The sequence below is a fragment of the Argentina anserina genome, chromosome 4, assembly GCF_933775445.1.
Source record: "Argentina anserina chromosome 4, drPotAnse1.1, whole genome shotgun sequence".
Classification (NCBI taxonomy): domain Eukaryota; kingdom Viridiplantae; phylum Streptophyta; class Magnoliopsida; order Rosales; family Rosaceae; genus Argentina; species Argentina anserina.
In genome coordinates, this window is record NC_065875.1 from 27,222,670 (window position 1) to 27,243,056 (window position 20,387).

Consider the following 20,387-nt stretch of genomic DNA (forward strand, 5'->3'; position numbering starts at 1 on the left):
GAACATTTTCTGATAACTTGAAACAAGATCAATGTTATTGAATATGTTAGAGATGCATTTAAAAATTAGGAGTTAGCTAGCTAGCTAGCTTAAATCACATGAGAGATTAAGCTAGTGATATACGAAGTTACATTGAGTTACAGTACGTATATGACCATCGAAAAGTCAATTGAAGTTTGATCATTTGAAATTTTGAATGTAACCCCAATGAAAAGCACAAAGAATTCGAACAATTGCGATGACCACAGCGCCTTTCGAGCAATATATTGCAATAGCAGGGCCAATTAACCAAAAATATTGATGCATTAATTAATCCCGCTAGCTATGTATTTTGTTGATCATGCATGCACCAGCCCTAGTCAATTGTTCATGCATGCATGCTTGATTGCTTGTCCGCCATTAACATCTGGTGTAGTATTCCGGTGATCATCAAAATATACGAACAATAATGATAAGAGATGAGCTCAAGGCGTAGTATAGCAAAAGCTTTAACGGGATTACAAAGATCCATACATAGTTGCTTCCCATTTTTCTTGAGAAGAGCGAGATCGATAAAAATTAATCGATAGAACATACACTTCTTCGATCTAAAGTTTTCATTATAAGTGGCTAAGTGAGTACTATTTCCTATGATATACCTAGGTAGCTTGAATGTTTATCTATATAAACAGCCTCTGTATGTTGGTGTCCAGTAGTCTGATCCAGTATTATCACGATAGACCTGAGGCGTACATGACGTAGGCACCAAGCATAGGCCTCTGCTCTTCAGATCCAGCTTTGCGTGATGATCTCCCTTAATTTGATCAAATTTCCCCCACGGATCCTGCTGAAAATATTAATAAGCACCAACATTATTAATCAGCATATTCAAGTTATAAAACACATGCATTAGGTGCATATATCCTTTGATATAATAACATCGAATGCATGTACCTTATGCGGATTCGTCTTCAAATAAGGGCTACTCGATAGCTGCAGAAGTTAGAGCAAACAGTTGCTGTTAAAAATTATACGTGAAAATAGCTTATGTTTTCGAACTAGTGAAACTGAACTGTGAATCTCATCCGTTATGAAGAATTACATCACTCGACTAACTAACTAGGTATTAGTTAATTTCACAGAAATGGATTCAGAAGAGGTTATAATATATAACATACCACCTGTACTTGGTCTTGGAGGAACTTGATGTACTGAATCGCTTCATATAGTACTGATGCTGTATCAGTCTGAAAATAATAAACACAGAATAAAAATAGTGAATTATAGAACTTAAAAGTGTGTGTTAGCTAGCGCTGCTTTTTGCTAACAAACCTTTCCGAATGGAGACACGATTTGTTGAAGGGCAGTGATCTTGTCCGCAAGCTTGACTTTTGGTGCTTGCATCTGTTAAATTTTGTAAATTAAATAACAATTAATCAAACAAAAAAGTTGATGCATATCCTACTTAATCAACAATCATGATCCTGCGTGATTTCTCTTTTATCTATGGAAAATCAATGGATTAGTAAAATTTATATAAAGTACCTTTACAGATGATGATGAATTAACTACTGAAGTTTCTTGCTTAGGCTTTTTCAAAACGGTTTCTGATGATGTACTGCCCTCCTCCGTTCTTTTCTTCTTCCCTGCAGATTCATTTGCAGTTCCTTGTCCTCTTCCACTCATTTTCATCTGTATGGTATAATTAATATTAGAGATATTAAGAGATCAGCAAAATTTGGTGAAGGTGTACTAAATCCAGAAATTAAAACTCATCGAGAGCATAATCATACCGGTGAAGAAATTTGGAGGCCTTGCTTCTTAGAATTACTATCAGATGAGCTTATCAAAGATTTGAAGTTACTCGGCTTTTGAGCATGGTGAACATGATCCGTCAACGGCTTGCCTAATCGACTATTAAATGATATAACATCTTTGAAACTTCTAGCACTGTTGGATGAAGAGTAGGAATCAGGCATCACCAAACCATTTCCGGATACATAGTAGCTGTTATCAGCAGTCATTGCGCTGTTGAGTCCGATCTGATAGTCAATACTGCTCTCGTTATCAGAACTAAATTGCCTTCCAAGTAAGGTTGATCCAGCCAACTGTGCAGCACTTTCAACTTTCATCAGATTATTCTGAGCTCCATAACAGGGCACCTGAGGAAAGTTGAAGAAAGGGCTATTGACTACTTGCGGTTCCGGTGGCGCAATAGACCAGGTGCCGACCAGATTAGACAAGTTCTCGTTGTTAAATGATCCATTAATATTGATTTGCCTCTCGAAATTGGTGAGATTAGATGCATGTATAGTAGCTGCAGTTGATGGTGAGTTTGTGAACTCCCAATTGCTACTAGCGTTGTCCAGTTTCTTCAGGTAATCACAAGCAGGTTCGTACATAGCAGATTCTGACAAGTTCTTGGATGATAGTGCGTCAAGGAAGTTCTCTCCAACGTCATGACCCATACTGCTGTTCATGTCATTGTTTCCAACTCCTCTACACCCACGAGTTCAACCAAATTAAGATTTCACAGTTAATCAGTAGTTGATATTAGTATAAAGTATTACTCTTACTCTAGCTTGGAAATCTGATTCCCAGCATTCCTAATTCATCAAGACGATAACCTATTTTAATTTTTTTAAGTAACAAAGATGCAGCTGAAAATGGATAAAGAAACTTAATCTATGAACCATCCACAACGTACAAACCATCTTCCGTACACTAAAGGGACCCTATGATTTCTGATCTATTTCAAATATTTCCAGTTAACATAATTAAAAGATCCCCTGTGTTCCACTTAACTAGCTCAATTAAACTAACTTCGAGGACATAGAATTAATAATGCTCCCAAGAATTATTAGTTTTGTTGTAAATGAATTAATATATAAGGGAAACAAAGAAAAACTCTATATACAAATTAACTTACAAGAGAACTTGGCTCCATATCTGATTATCAGAAACCTGTTCTCCAATATTATTCAAGTCGTCGTTGGACGAAGCAGAACGCTGATCAACAAGTCTGCGGGAGGAATCAACGCTGAGGCTTGATTGGTTGGAGGCATTAGTAAATGAAGTACTGGATATTGAAACATCCTCATCGCAAGAAGAGTTGGAGTTTGGGTTTGGCTGTTGCTGCTGCTGCTGGCGCTGCCACGGCCACGAAGAAGCCGATAGATGAGAGCCGGCACCGGCAGCTGCAGCTGCTGCATGGAGGTGATCATTATCCCACCAATTTGGTTGTGTAGATGAAGAGATGGCAACACAGTTAACAGTACTATCGAGTGGGCATTGGTCAGCTGCCATTGGTCTGTTAGCTTGCTGTCTCAACCTTTTTCTTTGACTAAAAAATGGCTGTATGCTTGGTGCTCTGGATTTTAGTCTTTGTTGGTTTTGATGTTCTGAGATGGAGGTTTTGGAATTCATGAAAGGGCTGATATATACCGTTGAGTGTGGTGACGTACGGAGGTTTGTAGGTCTTTCTGAAATGAATATGCTCGCCTGAGTTTCCCACTACTTTCGTAGGCAATTATTAATATGTAAACGGAGCTACCACCTGGGCCACTCCACCCAACCCAACTCACCCAACAGTTTGGTTTAGTGGTTTGCTTAGTGATCGCCTTTCTTTCTCCTTTCTCGGCTACTGGCTAATTAGGGTTCGCTCATTAATTAAGAATTATAAGATAATATCATAATAAGAAGTTCAAATGAACGGATAAGCTAATTAAGCTGCATGTTGACAGTGCATATCATCTTAATTGATTTGGGTCTCGTGAGTTTGAACTTAATTTGAATAAATAAATTTAAATTAAGTCCATATTCAAGTTCTAAATCGAGTGATCAACTATGATTTTCAATAAAAATAATTGAAGACCGAAGCGAGAGAGAGAGAGAGAGAGAGAGAGAGAGAGAGAGAGAGAGAGAGAGAGAGATAGGACGTCCTAGTATTATAACTTAATACTTACTAGTTCATACTTGCTATATGCACAAGCCATACTAAACTAGCTAATTACGTACGTACGCGGTCTTGCCACATGCATTATATCACTTATATGTTAATCAGGTGCGTAAACTAACATTTGTATTTGAATATATATAACTATGCTGAATCCATTATATGACACTGGAACAATGATCGATATCGAGCTAGAAACCCCAGAATATCATGAAAACGATAGTTCTCTACTACCGTTTTCCCTAGCCAATTAACAAAGACTTCGTAGGTCTAGTACTGTCAATATAATATATCGAAACAACATATTATTCAAGATTCATGCGTAATTTCTACGAGATATAGATCTTCGATGGTATGCCGATTAATCATATATTTATAACTAATTACATCATCATTATATACATTTGCGTCAAGTCATAATCGACATTGTGTGACCATATGGCCCCAAAGAATGGAATAATTGCCCTTGAGCCTTGATAATAGAATGACCAGATTTTACATCCCTTTTGCTAGATGTGATTAATTGATATATTTGCATATCCTTCAGTTTATTTATTAACTCGTTTTAGAATGTAGTCCATTTTTTAAAAAGGAAAGGTGTTGTTGCCTGGCCTTTACATACAGGTCAGTGAACATATATGGTCTAGTTGGTGGGTGTTTTTTTTTATATAGTGTGTCTCTCTACATCACTCTGCATCAAATTCCACTGCAGAATTTACTTCCTTTTTCTTATAATTATTAGTTTCTTCTTCCATTAATGGAAATTTACTAAGTTAGATTAGGCAGGGGACCATTAACACATCTTTCATAGGTTAGGCGGCGTTTATTTATGCACTTAGATTCTTATTTGATTAGCTAGACGATAATTAATCACTATGAAAAATCCCTCAGGAATCTCGTACTTTAATTTCGAGTAGCAATTGTCATCAACTCTTTTCGCATGGTGCAAATACAGCGATAGATTCTAGCCAATCCCAAACTATAAGGATAATCATCATAGTATCTTCTTATTCGAAGTAAATTAATTGGAATATGAGACTGTCAGACTGACTTTCTAGTTTGAAGCCAATGAAGATTTTGATCATCCTCAACAAAAATTCCACCCACTAGTTAGTAATCTTATGTATATTTCATATAATTCATGTCCTTCGAAATTAAGGTGCATAAGATAGATGTAGCTAGCCTTATGATACTTTTAGTTACTTAATGACTAAAAATAAGTGATTTAGTGGGATACAAAAGTCGGTTACCTTTGTGTTTGTACTTTGTAGTTAAATGAAGAATTTATTTGTGGCTTTTAATTAGGTAGACCTGATGGCAAAACCAACCAACCAAACACAAATGGCCACTCATACTAATCTTCTATTAATAAAGTTAGAAGGATAATTGAATAGTTAAATTTTTGAACTTCGTAAATGTCATGTTGTTTATTAAACCCCTAATTATATTTAATTATGATTTGAAGGATATGATTGTAATTTGTAAAATATAAATGTGAATAAAAAAAAGATAATTCCGACAAAAGAGAATATAAATGAGAAAAACAATGAAAATTCAATCTAAAACTCCAAATAGATAATAACTCCCCATGTAAACTCTCCCCCACATCTCCCACTTTTCTCTCCTCTTACATTCAATTTATTTTTTGTTTTTCACAGCATAGGGTGTGTTTGAGGCTAGTTAATAATTAAGCATGCAACAAGAAAATTAAACTTAATTAGGAGTCATCATAGAACTTGCAATTGGTCGGAGCCAAGAAAGTTTAGAACATACTCAGTGATGGAACGAACTTGCCCTAACATCCAACTACAGTCATGCGATTCCCCCAGCGTTGGAGGAGATGTGATTCATCAAATTAATGATTCAAATCGATTGCAACAGCTTATTAAGTAATTACCAAATGATAAACCGGATATATACTCTGGCCAGAAGAACGTCAACCCGGAAAACCTCCATGAACAAACGTATAACCCACGTAATGGGTGAATTGAACACACAATTACCTTGAGAGTTTAGATGAGTCAGAACCTAAAACCAAATAAGATAAGATCTTCATTAGTATTAATATTAAAATATGTATATTGATATAGTGGCAGCCATTGTCGTTTTTATAACTTTCCTGGACATGTTTCAATTATTTTCCCAGAAAATTGAAAGAAGAAAAAGCTTCATCCATGTAAATTTGGCGGCAAAGGTTTATGCGACACGCGTCAACAAGAGTCTTTTGCTTTTCAAATAATTAGATTGGATAGGACAAGCCAAATTCGTTCAAAAGCACGCGACCCTTAAAAAACCTGAGATGAATAAAAGTGTAAACACTGATTAAGTAGATTGCTAATTAATCTACTCGTGTACATAAAGCAGCAAATTAAACTATGAAAAAGATGTGGTTTTGCTTGGTTATTCAGGGGTTAGTGGTGCTCCTACGATTATTTGCATGTAGCCACCAAACCCTAGCTACAATTAAGTAAAGGGTTTAAATAATTGATATGCAGGTTGACCTATTTTAATCTGTAAATGATTCTGATTGATATTATGCTCATAGTTTTTCTAAGTTTCTTAATTTCTTTCTTAATTGGTGTACGTATGTGAAAGTTTTTTATTTTTTCAGTCGAATCCAACTCGGTAATCCGATATTCCGATTCGTAAAAGTCAACTAGGCTGCTTCCCTTTCTCTTTTACTATGTATCGTTTTCAGCCATTGGTATGATCAATTATATTTCGACTAGGTATCCTAAAGGAAATTAAAACATACACGCATGCCTATCGAAACAAGTGGTTGTGGTTAAAAAGGCCAAGTGGTAGAGAATTAGAGAATGACAGGCACACCAGGGGCAATGCTTAAGGAATACACAGGAGGCCAACTAGTGAACGACATTGAGACCTATCTGATAGTGATCAAAGGGTTCGATAATTGGATACCTTAAAACATATAATAGAATTTGCGCACAAGTAGTATTGAAACTTGGAGAATGGGGTGCCAAAATTCGAATCGACTTGTGACTCTTGCTAGCTACATACATGTTTGTGCGCTCTCCCCTTTATCTTAAAACAAGCTCAATCAAGAGAATACACAAGTCATTAATCATTAAGTGTCTTATATCCGATCAATTGTTTTCAAGTACCTACCTTCTTCAACTTTAAGAATCCAATTGCTATTTTATATCGATCATTAACTAGTTAGCAAGGAAAGAACATTGATGTTTACATTTTTGTGTGTCATGAAACGTAGCATCCAAAAAAAGGAAAAAAGAAATCACAAAATACAATGTTATTGGGCTCATCCCCAAAAGTCGTTGTTGCTCTAAAGTCTAACTTGAGGCCCATTCGACCCACAACTGGACTCACATACTAAAGCCCATGTTGTTGCCACGCAAAGAAAACCCATAACAATATAGAATCCCAATGCTGGACGATGGATTTTTTACACCCCTGTATTTGTCAAGCACAGAGCACCTCCACCTGAAAACCTCCTCTCCGCTCGTCTGAAAATGCCCTCCAACTTCCGCAAATCTACGTAAAATACCACCACCACCTCTCATTCCCTCGGAGGTCAAACTCGTAGTTACACTTACACCCTCCCTGTGACTAAATCTCCAAATTTAATATAAAGAAAATACGAAGCTCGATGAGAAACTATAAAAGAAAGAAGAGAAAAATCTCAGACGAACAAGTAGAAGAGCCAAAACCCGTCGCCAAAGTCCCCAAATCGGTAACGTTCCGTCATCTCTGACCACTCTAATTACACGTCGGTGTTAAATTCCGGTTATTTAGTCTAAATTTTTGAGTATTTTGGATGTGGGATTTATTTGTTTGCAGAGCAAAGAGATGGAGGCGGCGTCGGCCGAGGAGGAGCAGCAGAGCGTGGTTGCTATGTTTATGGAGATCTCTGCCGACCAGTCTGTCGAGACAGCGCGGCGGTTTCTGAATGTGAGTTAGGCTTGAAATTATAATGCATTGGATCATTTGCAGTGATTGATCTTTCTATGTTTTGTTTGTTGTTTATGATAAAAAAGAAAGATAATTTTGTTTTAGTTTTGTAGGGTTTATATATGATTGCGAAGTGTTTAGCTTAGATTAGTGTAATTGAAATTTTGGCTCTTTGGTTCATCAGGCTACGAATTGGAACCTAGAGGAAGCACTCCAACTGTTTTATGTGGGGAATGAAGCGGGGTCGGTGGCTCCACCACCGCAGCCGGAGCTGCCGGCTGAAAATGCTAGTAATTTGGCTGAACAGAACTCTGGGTAATTTGATTTTGTTTTTTCTCTAGTGTTGTGCATTGTCTAGAACTCTAGTTGGTTTTGTTTTGACAGTTGGTTTGTAACAGTGTGAAGGAGAATGCGGCGCAATTCGGTGAGGATGAAGTGCGTGCTCCGATGCCAGTTATAAGGGATGTTCTTTATGATGATGCTGCTCTGTATGGAGCTGGGTATGTGTTCTCACTTTACTTGAGCTCTGTGCTTTTATTATTGTGGGAGAATGCTATTTTCTGTATGGTTGTTCATTATCCTTTCATCAATTTTATTTATTAATGCATGCCACATGTTATGGAATTTGTTCCTGTGGAAAAAAAAATCCTTATAAAAAAGAATAGTAATGGAGTTTAATTTCTCCCTACCCTACTTCTGCTCATTTTCATGTAATTCCACCTGTCATGCTGTTGGGATAGGCATTCATGTTTTACATTTTATGTTAAAAACCTTTCCTCCTTATCCTTCCATTCATTATAGTGTTAGTCTTTGGCCTGCTTGATCATATTTTCTTATAAGTTGCAATGTTTGGTGTATTTTTCTGTTAAGATTGCTTTCATCTACATCGCCAATGACAAGACTTCCAGTAAATGAATCGGGTGTGGTTGCATTCCGTAATTTTAATGAGGAATTGAAACATGCTGGGGTATGGGAATCAAATGAAGAAGGTGCTACATCTGCAACAGATAGCTCTAGAGATAATCTCGCTTCCTTGTATCGGCCTCCCATTCAGCTACTGTTCCAGGGCACTTTTGAAAAGGTATTGTTCTCTAACGTTATCTTCCTTGCTTTCAGGTTTGTGCACTCCCGAAGTTGTATGGGTGCCATCAGTATTATGGTGTTATATGTTGTTGAATCAGGCTTAGTGGGGTTAAATTCTACCTCTCTTTTTCTTGTTGGGTGCCATCAGTATTATGGTGTTATAAGGGCTTAGTGGGGTCAAATCTATCTCTCTCTCTCTCTCTACACACACACACACACACACACACACACACACACACACACGTTGATGTGATTATATACCGCTGAATCTGATTGTGATTCTAGAGGCTGCAAGTCTGTAGCTATTAATTGGCTCTAGTAACATTCATAGTTCAAAGTTGGGTTAACCCTCTGGTTCTTTTTTTCCCTCTACCAAAGTCTAAGTTGATAAGATCAAAATACAAGTGATACATTAAAAAATAAAAGGCAATCTTAGTTTTTCTAGTGGCATTTGGGTGGTATAATCGCCATGCCGACTTCACACTTATTCAGTAAGATTTTTTTTTTAACTGGTGCAGGCGAAGAGTGCTGCTTCTGTCCAGGACAAATGGCTCATGGTGAACTTGCAATCCAATTCGGAGTTCAGCTCCCATATGGTAGTTTTTATTTTGTAATATTTGTTTTAGGTTTGTAATTATTTTGGTTCTCTACTTGAGTTATAATATGTTTTTTCTCTGTGAAGCTTAATCGAGACACCTGGGCTAATGAAGCTGTTTCTCAAACCATTCTCACTAATTTTATTTTCTGGCAGGTCAGTATCTATGCTCTCATCAGTTATTACTACTTTCATGATTGCAGATATATTTGTGCAGTGTATTTTTAATTTTTTACAATACTATTACTATGCTTAATTTATTAGATAATAGCTCTATATATATATATATATATATTACTTTTTCCTTAATTTTTTTTATCTGCTCCATTGGGTTTAGTGTAAAAGCAAGTAAACGTGCTATATCCATAACCTTACATAATTAAAGGATGACATATACATCGAATTTATTTCAATGTTTATAGAAGTAGAAACTGTAGAGACGCTAACCATGTTGTATATATATGGTTGCTTCTTGCCTCTGAGCTACTGTTGATTCTGTATAAAAGTATTAATCCTTCATGTACTGGTTTTAAATCTTGCTCATTTGATATTGGTCCATGTATACAGGCTTATGATGATACAACTGAAGGCCGGAAGGTTTGCACGTACTACAAATTGGAATCTATGCCTGTTGTTCTTATCATTGACCCCATCACTGGGCAGAAAATGCGAGCATGGAATGGAATGGTCCATCCGGACCGTTTGCTAGAGGTAGATGATATGTCTTGTTTTTTTATTTCACAGTTCCTTTTTTATTTTTATTTGAGGACCCCATAGACATTTCATTCAGTGATCAAACTTTAGTCAAAGAATATGCCCCTGTTGAATCATGAGAACTTATTTGCAACTGTAGGATCTATTGCCCTTCATGGATAGTGGTCCCAGGGATCATCATTTGGCTTTATCTAACAAGCGGCCAAGGGAAAGTTCTCTGCCTCAGCCACAAAACAAAAATGGTACATTTGGGTCTCTGCATACTTCTGCTCCATCATTCAGTGCTCTATTTGAATTGTGGAATATTTATATATTCCAAACAAAATTCCAAGTATTGTGCTTAAACTATTTGTCTGGCTTATACATGTATTCTTCCCCAAAATCATGCTCTTTAGATCTTCTGTTAAGGTTGCTGTGATATTGGAGAATGTTTCAGTTTGATTGTTATGATATTGGAGAAATGAATATGTTCAAGAATTTTACTTTCAGAAATCTGTTGGTCAATAGGTTTCTTTTCTTTTTCATCTTTTAATTTAGTTTAAATAAATCCTTTGTTTTTGACACTTTCTTCTATTTTACTGAACTCTTACTCTCGCTTATAGCTTTGGAAATATATAGTTGCTTTGGTAGCACCGAGTGATTTGTCTACAAGCATTATGTTGGCTATTATCTTGCACTTTTGTTTTCTCTGTATCAAAGATGTTTTAATGGCTGCAGAACAAACTAATGAAGAAGATGAGGAAGTGCAACGTGCATTAGCAGCTTCAATGGGAAGCATGAAGGAGACAAGTGGAACCATTTCAACAGACGAAGAAAAAATCATTACTGACAAGGAAGAAGAAACATCCTTACCTAAGAAGCCTACATATCCACCTTTGCCTGAAGAACCCAAGGGTGATAAGAGCCGCATTTGCAGAGTTGGAATCCGTCTTCCAGATGGGCGAAGGGCCCAACGCAGTTTCCTACGGATCGATCCTATTCAGGTAAAAAATAAAAAGAATTTTGAATATGTATTGGGTTTCAACAGAACAACAGCTACAAGCAAGTAAAGGTCATCTTATGTTTTCAAAGATTGAGTCAGCTATTACGAGGAGGATTATTAAGTCTCAGTGTTTGAATTGTTTGATTTGCAGCTTTTGTGGTCATTCTGCTATTCACAGTTAGAGGAAGCTGAGACAAGGCCAATTCGATTGACTCATGCAGTCCCTGGAGCTACAAAGTGTCTGGATTATGATTGTGAATCTACATTCGAAGAGTCAGGTCTCCCCAACACCATGGTGTCAGTTACTTGGGAATGAATTCAGTTGAACTCATGGTCTTGGACTGTTAGGATTGTGCATGGGGATTTTTGGTTTGCCCGTTTGTTTATACTTGGAGCACAGAGTTTGTTGGAGTGTACTCTTTATTTTGTATATACTCATGCTAGGGAAAATGTGCATGATTCTTCACGTTTATTTATTTAGTCACGCTTTTATCCTCTAAATTTGATTATGCCAAAACAACAGTTTGTTGTAGCAAAGGAGTAGACAACAAAGTTTGTAACCCAACCTTTAGGCGTTTCGTATCACTGCAAACAAACGAGTTCAGATCTCACCGGACTCAGATTGTTTTTTTTTTTCGAGAAAAATTATGGTCTTCGGCTCTCAATCCAATTCAGTATTTCATACAACAATCGCATCATCAACTCAGTTCCTTCTTTTGCTATCTCCCCATCGCCCCAAGTTCAGATTTTGGAGGAAATAAAACCAGCTTTTATGGATTGCAAGAAGCTAATCTTGAGAATCCTGAACCAGGTGAAGATTCCATCGATCCAAACAGTTCCATGGCTGCGGTGATTGAGAATGTAGAGCCTGCAAGGAAGAAGAAAACCAAGAAAAAGGATAAGAAGGTGGAAGAAAAGACGATGGAGCCGAAGAAGAAGACAGTGCCAAAGCATGTGAGGTTAATGCAGGAGGCGCTGGCGAAGCGAAAGGAAGATGAGGAGAGGCAGAGAAGGGAGGAGGAGGAGGAGGAGGAGGAGAGATTGAGGAGAGAAGAAGAGGAGAGGTTGAGGAAGGAACTGCTTGAGAGGGAGGCAAGAGGAGGCCAGGATTAGGAGGAGGGAGAAAAAGGAGAGGATAGAGCAGAAGAGAAAGAGAGGCATTCCTGTAACTACCAAGCAGAAACATAATGCCGATAAGTTAAAGAGGTATCTAGAACATATAGAGAGTATGATGACAAATCAAAATAGGCGTGAAGCGGAGGACGCACCGGCGAAGCAGGAGGATGATCATATAGAGCCTGAGGCAGTGTCTAGGGGGACAGAGAAGCTAAGATCAAGTAAGGTTGAGATTGAAGTTGACATAAAGAAACAGAATTCAGTTGCTGCTGCTGAAGAGAGTGAACAAGGGCACTTTTTGCGTTCCCCGATTTGCTGCATTATGGGGCATGTTGATGCTGGAAAGACCAAGTTGTTGGATTGTATCCGCGGCACAAATGTTCAGAAAGGTGAGGCTGGAGGTATTACGCAGCAGATTGGTGCCACTTATCTTCCTGCTGAGAACATAGAAGAGAGAATCAAGGAGCTGAAGAGTGATAAGCACATGAAGGTTCCAGGTTTGTTGCTCATTGACACCCCAGGGCATGAGCCATTTACTAAATTAAGGTCACGGGGTTCTAGTTTGTGTGATATTGCTGTTTTGGTTGTTGACATTATGGATGGCTTAAAGCCTCAGACTATTGAGTCACTCAATCTTTTGAAATCAAGGAATACAGAGTTCATTGTTGCATTGAATAAGGTGGACAGGCTCAGTGGATGGAAGGCTTGTCCAAATGCACCAATTGTTGACGCAATGAAGCAGCAACCTAAGGATGTGAAAAATCAGTTCAATGACAGAGTCGTGCAGATTGTCACTCAGTTTAAGGAGCAGGGAATTAATACGAAAGTGAATTTCGATGAGAACAAAAGAATGAGGGACACATACAGCATTGTACCTATAAGTGCCAAGAGTGGTGAAGGAATCCCAAATTTGTTGTCACTGATGGTTTATTGGACCCAGAATTCCATGACTGAGAAACTTACTTACAGCAATGAAGTGCAGTGTAGAGTGTTGGAGGTCAAACATGTAGAAGGCATTGGGACGACAATTGATATCATATTGGTTAATGGGGTGCTTCAGCGTGGAGATCAGATAGTTGTTTGTGGAAATCATGGTACTCCTATTGTAGCTAGGATTCAATCTTTATTGACCCCAGAGCCGATGAAAGAGCTTCGCGTGAAAGGAAAGTATCAGCATCATAGTGAAATCAAAGCTGCACAGGCAATCAAGATCACATCACCGCAGGGGTTTGAACATGCTATTGCTGGTACTTCTCTCTATGTAGTAGGTCCTGGAAATGACTTGGAAGAGGTCAAGGAAGCAGCGATGGAGGACATGGAAGACATGATGAAGTTGGTTTTAATGAACAACGACAAGAGTGATAGTAATCATAGTTCTGGAGGCGAAGGAGTTTGTGTACAAGCATCAACTCTTGTCTCTTTGGAAGCAATGCTAGAGTTTCTGAAGGCCCAAGAAGTTAATACTCTTGTTCGTGGAGTTGGCATAGGCCCTATACAGAAAAAGGATGTCAGGAAGGCCAGTGTGATGCTCGAAAAGAAGATTTTGGCATTTGATGTCAAAGTGACATCGGAGGCACAAAAACTTGCAGATGAATTGGGGGTGAAGATTTTTGTTGGTGATATAATTCATGAGGTGATTAAGGCCTATATGGAAAACCTCAAGGAGGAAAAGGAGATGGAGTTAGCTGCTGTTGGTGAGGAAGCAGTCTTTCCATGTGTGCTCAAGATTTTACCAGACCATATTTTCAGAAAGAAGGATCCAATTATTGTGGGGGTTAAAGTTCTTCAAGGCATTGTCAAGGTTGGGACTCCACTTTGTGTTCCTCAGAGTGACTTTGTGTTTTATTGGACGCATTGAGTCTATTAAGATTAATGAGAGACGTGTTGATTCGGCTAACAAGGAGGAGGAGGTTTGCATTAAGATAGTTGGAACGAATATATCAGCAGCAGGTGATGTTTGGTAGGCACTTAAATATTGAAGATGAACTTGTAAGCCAAATCTCAAGGAGGTCGATTGATGTGCTAAAATCAGGCTACCGGAATGTCCTGTTGCAGGAGTTGGAGCTGGTTTCGACATTGAAGACTATATTCAAGATACTGTGATCAGCTAGTTCAGTTGGATGTGTTTTTATGTCGTGTTTTTTTGTTGTTGTAATCTTGGTTCTTTAAACATAATTGCTTTGCTTTAATTTTAATCTGATCTATATATTGAAGTTCAATTCTCCGTTCATAATCTGCAAAATGACTTATCTGTCCGGGCGACGCATAAATTAACAAGTTTTAGGCTCTTAAATTAGAGGTTAAGGACTTGAAATGACATTACATTATTTGAAAGTTTCTAGTCTTATTTATAGGCCTTGGAAAGAGTGTGGCTCCTCTCCACTTTCGATGTGGGAGGGAGCTGTCTGAAAAATGGCAGAAAGCTGCTGTGAGCAGCCCAGTTCAGGCCACCGTGGGCGTCATTGGCGGCGGATTCGAGGGTCGCAAACCACCCAGCCTTGAAGGTGGAAGTGGTGGGAACAACTTCCGACGTTGGTCTTGTCCGGATATTGACCGTAAGTAGGGGAAATCTCGCCGGAAAAGTCCTCTAGTGAGGAGGCATTAACAATGATAGTTTCATACCTCACATAAAATGTTTCGTGTTATCTCTGTGGACACGCATGAAGCAAACATGAGGTGCGAAAGAATGCTCTTCCTCCTAAATGCCTTTTGCAAATTTGTTTTTGGAAGGTACGTTTACTTTGTGTGAGAGCACAAGTTAGTAGCTGTGAATGATGCTGAAATAATATTAGTTCACTGAAGCTGAGTGCTTCATGCTTATGCAGTGCCTTAAACTTAAAACATGTCAGTGTCATTTTTATCTCCAACTTAAAACAGATTGCTCCTAATGAAAACCAGAACAACTATTAAGAGTTACTGATGTAAGTCTTAAATTGATCTTGTTATGCAGACTAGAGCATAGCAAAACTTGGGAGTTTCCACTTCTTGGGACAACAGTAAATGGCTACGAATTGCAACAAGCAACATTAGAAAAAATCTTACGGCATATGATCGTGGACTCCCATTTACAGTATGTTGGACTATTTCAATTGTTTTGTGATGTAATTCAAACAACTGCAATCAATCTAACTATCTAAATCCGATGACTCCGATCCATAATCATCGTTTTCAGAATACTTGTCTCCATAGATATATAATAGATCCTTTATTTCAACTAAGAGTTTTGCTTATGTCTATGCATGAAGTCATGAACCTTGGTTATGTCTGTTTATTATTGATGTAGGACGAGATTTGATGCCAGAATATATCTAGAATACGTCGTTTTAATTATCTGATTTGAGTATTGATTTTATTTAGAATATTATTATCTTTCATTTTAGGATTCTTCTATCTAAGGTTATTTGTTTCCTTTTTAATTTGGATTCTTAAGATTTTGTATTCAATTAGGTCTTTGATTTTGTTTAGGTTTTAATGCATATCTAAACATCATCATTCTATGTATTAGGATCATCTTTTATATCAATAAAAAGTTAAAAACTCTATTATTAGGGAAGTTTTTTTTATATTTCTTACGGCTTTGCGGTAATTTGCTAGTAAATTCTAACTTATCTCACATGACTTTCGAAATTTGACGGAGCCCCCTACTATTGTGTTCACTCTTCCCGCATCAATTGTAGCTAAAGATTCTTTATTTCAACTTAACTTCATAGTTCGTATATATAAAGGAACTACAAAATCAGCAAAGAGGCTTATAACACCATAGTGTTTGCAGCATCAGCTACAAACTGGAAACTTCCATATATATATATTTTTTGTGAAGGATTTAAATCTCATTGACCTTGTCATGCAGTTCTAACAATCAACTTCCACTGATCAATTGCATTCTCCTTCTTAATTTGCTGCCGACCATCATCCAGAACTAAGGAAAAAAAACTTCGAAATATGATATTTGTCTTTAATCTTTGTAGTTTTGTCGGCAAGATTATTGGTTGGTAATTACTTTTCTATTCTTTGCTTCATTGAAATGGTTGAAAACTTGGGTTATAACAAAGATAAAATAGAAAATGGCCAGATATGACACATATTTTGCTAAGATGCTTTGCTCTCTAAAGAAGAAAGGGCACGCAAATATATAGGCCTACCTGTGTATAAGGTTAAAATCTACTCTGTCGGTAGTCACATCACATGTCAAAAAAATATCTCATCTCCTGGATTGAGTTCTTTTCATGATCCATTTTTGTGTTGTCTCTTTTCTAAAGGTAGATTTCCACCGTTGCCTTGTTGGAGTAACTTTAGAAACCATGTTCTCACTTCTCATTACGTATTTGAGTACCTTTAATAAGGCTTTGTAAATTAACACGTTCTCATTACTCATTAGTACGTGTATCATCATAACTCGGATGCTTCTGTTTTCCCCTATATATTTACTATTGTTATCTTGAATTCTATCCTGCACATATGTGAGCAGAAAATCCCACTATAACACTGGTTGATGCAGCCCTAGTGTGAGAAGACCATGCTACCCATTCCATCATTGAGCAAACTTTGCAATCACGAATCAGCACAGTACTTGGATTCAGTAATTTACTAGGTTTTGACAACTCAATGGAGCATGAATTGTCACAAACGTATGGTCGGCTGAAATAAATCAAAAGCAGAAACCAGTAGTATTAGTGCAGATCATACCCCACTCTCCAGGACTCGTCCCCAGCTCCTCAGTCTTTTTTATCTTTTACCTTTCTCATGACTCAGCTGCCAGCTCCAGTGCAGTGGTGCTGTGGTGCACAGCTCTATATAAGGCCTGGTAAGGTTGCAATGTAATCTCATCTCATCCTCAACATATCCACATAAACTAGATAAGAACTTAAGAAGAAGGGTAGTATATATGGAGGGTTTCATGCGTATGTTTTCGACTTTCTTCGTCGCTCTGTTGCTTCTGGTGGCTACTGGTATGTTATCTTCTACATCCTTCTGATATCTGCTTACTGTTATGAACTTTAGTATTAGATGTACATGAACTTACAGTAAAATTACTAATGTCTGCATTTGTAATGTAGGCATGGGGCCAAATGCTATGGTTGCTGAGGCCAGAAATTGTGAGAGTAAGAGCCACAAGTTCAAAGGAAAGTGCTTTAGTGAGACCAACTGTGGATCAGTTTGCCAAACTGAGGGCTTCAGTGGAGGCAACTGCCGCGGTCTTCGCCGCAGATGCTTCTGCACCAAACATTGTTGATGAGTAATCAACAGTGCAAGTCACCTCTCTTGGATACTTAGCTGTGTTGGGAGGATGCACTAATCCGTTGGCATGGGGAGTCTACCTACGTGTTTAGAATAATGGATGTTTGTATCTAATCTTCTGTGTGTGGAAGTTTGGTATTCAAGTTACATAGATCGATCACAAGTTACTTGTCTTTGTGTAGGGTTGTAATGTTGCATATTTGTATTGTGGTTTTCTCTTTCTTATGATCTTATCCGATTATGCATCCTCCGTTTTAGCAATTTGAAGAAATAAGAGTAATTATTTCTCATAATGACTAATAAGTAATAACCATACCAAATCTGTTCTGATGCACTGTAAAGTGTCGTATAGCAATGACTACAGTATTTTCTAAACCTTGATCAAGCTCAAGAACAAGGAAAGAGCGGTTACCCTGAGCGGGCCTATTTGATTTTCATTAACAACACAAATGACTACCCAATGTTAATGGACTCGGATCTTCCTATAACTCGGAACTGCTTTAACGTAACGACGTCGGTCATGTTAACTCCAGACACCGGCCAATTAGTGTCCGGCCGACAATTCCAACTCGTCTCCATTCTCATTTGGTCACTTGTACCTTTTGACCATATCCTTCACAATTACGCGTTATTATCTTGGATATGTTTGTTTAAATTTCCCCTTTTGACCATATCCTTCACAATTATGCGTATAGAATAACAGTGCAATGAAGGTATCCCATGTGAAGAACATTTTATGTTTATTTGTTTAATTGTGTTGGTGTTTCAGCGTTAACAAAACCTAAATGTCAACTTCGGTTTCTACTTTCCTGTAATCTAATTTGATTTATTTGAATCAGCGTTTCGAATATAAGATTTTTAATGTGTTGGAAGCCCAACGTCATCTTTTGGAATTATTCAGATAGTCTGCTCCGTATTCTTTTCATTCTTTACAAGAAGCATCATGATATGTCTATTTTCTCTATTCTTGATATCTCACAACTGTATGTTAATGCTACCAGCTTCATCTCGTCTTTTAATTAAGGGTTTCTTAACTGAGAGTTTGCTATTTACTAGGGATTTTTATATCTAGGTTTTGTATATGTGAGTGTACACATGCTAGATTGAGCTTTTGTTTATTATTTTTGTTGGAGTTTATCAGACATAGGAGGTCATGTTTTTTTGTCTCATTCCTTTGTTAAATAAATAAATAAAAGGTTTCACCAAAAATTCATTTGTTAAATAAATAAATAAAAGGTTTCACAAAAAAAACAATTTTATGATTGAGCAAACTTAGCAAAATGAGTTAGCAGAGTGCGTACTTACCAAGCTCTTCTCTGCCATTTTTGCCCGGGCTTCAGTTTACAGCTCTATAGAAGGAATGGTAACCTTGCATTGTAGTCTCATTTCATTCTCCATCTCTCCTCCCAGAAAACTAGTTAATTAAGAAGAATACGAGATATATATGCAGTGGCAGATCTAGGATTGAAATGTCATTGGGGCTAACTTTATGCGAAGCGTAAAAAAAAAATTTCTCCTTATATTAGGTATGTCGATATTTGTCATCAGAATGAAGCAGTTTCAAATTAATCTCTACACACATCTGTTTTATCTTTCATTATGTATCTATCTCGCATGATGTTAATTTATAAACTTCACTACTTTGATTCTAATTTCCAAATAGACAAATAAAATACTCAATCTCTGATCATAGTCACAAGCCATTCTATAACAGACAGTACATACTAACACCCAATTTTGATTCCAAATTTCCAATCATTCTATATCAATACTTTAACCAACAAACCCATATACCCAAAATCCCAAATCATTCCAAATCAAATCAATCATTCCATAAGCTAAAATTTGATTCAATTTTGAAAGAGATTAGAGGAAAAGAGCTAAACCTGTGGACTGGTCTAAAGCTTCAGCGGCGCGTGCGGGGAAGTGGAGAACGGCAACAGGCAATGGCGAGTGGTGAGTGGTGATATGCAGGCTTGAACGAGAACTCAAAAAGATGATTAGAAGAAGAGGCTGAAGAGCAGATCAGCAGAAGCAGACAAGAACATTTTCAGAGATTGAAAGAAGAAGACACAAAAGTGTGAGTGACAGAGAGAGACCCGTGCTGATGTTTTAATTTTTTGTAATAGAGGGTTTTGTTTTTTTTTTCTGGATTTTATTTTCACATGGGTTCTAGTCCAGTCAAGCCAGGGCCGGATCCACCCTTGTATATATGGAGGGTTTTGGGCGTATGTCTCCGACTTTTATCGTTGCCCTCCTACTTATTCTGGTGGCTAGTGGTAATGTCGTATATATTATTATTAATATTGAAATTGCTCAAATTACTTTCGAGTTCGGATGAAAATTGTAGTTTGCATGAAACTTTGAATACTTATGTGTTTTTTGGTAATGCAGTGATGGGAAAAATTGTAGTTGTTGCTCATAAGCCCAAAATCTGTAAGACTGAGAAGACCCACATACTACAAGGAGAATGCAGAGATATCACCTGCGCATCCCTTTGCCGACGTGATTCAGCCAGCTACAACGGAGGCAACTGCGATTATAATAGCACAAGTTTTTTTTTTTGGTGATAATCCCATATGCCACTGCACCAAATATTGTTAATTAATGTGTAATTAGTAATAGTCATCACTCTCGACTAGCATGGCTATCTGTGTTAGAACTTGGGAGGATGCATATATTGGCCGAAGAAGATTGATCCTTCACTCAATCAACATATATATCATAACTGCGTCTCTAGAATAAACGCTGTTTTGTCTATTCGTGTTTAAGTTTAGTGGTCTATGGATATTGGA

The 20,387-nt window shown here is 37.5% G+C and overlaps 5 protein-coding genes across 8 annotated transcripts; 4 read left to right on the forward strand and 1 right to left on the reverse strand.

The window, feature by feature from the left end:
• Positions 1 to 449: 449 nt before the first annotated feature.
• On the reverse strand, positions 450 to 3,408 carry LOC126790854 (transcription factor bHLH111). Of its 4 annotated transcripts, none has more exons than XM_050517209.1 (7): positions 2,909 to 3,408; positions 1,773 to 2,478; positions 1,525 to 1,671; positions 1,312 to 1,383; positions 1,161 to 1,226; positions 934 to 972; positions 450 to 823 (listed from the first exon to the last, which is right to left on the reverse strand). In XM_050517209.1, exons 1-7 carry the CDS (start codon positions 3,403 to 3,405, stop codon positions 656 to 658), a joined length of 1,695 nt encoding a protein of 564 aa, XP_050373166.1. In that variant the 5' UTR covers positions 3,406 to 3,408; the 3' UTR covers positions 450 to 655. The 4 variants fall into 4 exon arrangements, with proteins under 4 accessions (XP_050373166.1, XP_050373165.1, XP_050373164.1 ...); XM_050517208.1 differs by having other exon boundaries at positions 450 to 826; positions 2,909 to 3,407; XM_050517207.1 differs by having other exon boundaries at positions 1,158 to 1,226; positions 2,909 to 3,407.
• Positions 3,409 to 7,437: 4,029 nt separating this feature from the next.
• Positions 7,438 to 11,710, forward strand: LOC126792942 (plant UBX domain-containing protein 7). The gene is made up of 11 exons (XM_050519464.1): positions 7,438 to 7,646; positions 7,754 to 7,864; positions 8,049 to 8,179; positions 8,263 to 8,364; positions 8,735 to 8,945; positions 9,466 to 9,543; positions 9,630 to 9,698; positions 10,110 to 10,253; positions 10,396 to 10,498; positions 10,974 to 11,239; positions 11,390 to 11,710. The coding sequence occupies exons 1-11, from the start codon at positions 7,563 to 7,565 to the stop codon at positions 11,552 to 11,554; spliced, it is 1,464 nt and encodes a 487-aa protein (XP_050375421.1). The 5' UTR covers positions 7,438 to 7,562; the 3' UTR covers positions 11,555 to 11,710.
• A 368-nt stretch (positions 11,711 to 12,078) lies between these two features.
• Positions 12,079 to 12,351, forward strand: LOC126791031 (uncharacterized). Its single transcript, XM_050517423.1, has one exon. It carries the CDS (start codon positions 12,079 to 12,081, stop codon positions 12,349 to 12,351), a length of 273 nt encoding a protein of 90 aa, XP_050373380.1.
• Positions 12,352 to 12,435: 84 nt separating this feature from the next.
• On the forward strand, positions 12,436 to 14,491 carry LOC126792941 (uncharacterized). The gene is given in 3 exon segments (XM_050519463.1): positions 12,436 to 14,194; positions 14,196 to 14,291; positions 14,293 to 14,491. Coding segments are annotated over 3 exon segments (1,989 nt in total). The 5' UTR covers positions 12,436 to 12,466; the 3' UTR covers positions 14,458 to 14,491.
• Positions 14,492 to 17,136: 2,645 nt separating this feature from the next.
• Positions 17,137 to 17,885, forward strand: LOC126791359 (defensin Ec-AMP-D2-like). Its single transcript, XM_050517797.1, has 2 exons — positions 17,137 to 17,303; positions 17,412 to 17,885. The coding sequence occupies exons 1-2, from the start codon at positions 17,240 to 17,242 to the stop codon at positions 17,585 to 17,587; spliced, it is 240 nt and encodes a 79-aa protein (XP_050373754.1). The 5' UTR covers positions 17,137 to 17,239; the 3' UTR covers positions 17,588 to 17,885.
• The last annotated feature ends 2,502 nt before the right edge of the window (positions 17,886 to 20,387 follow it).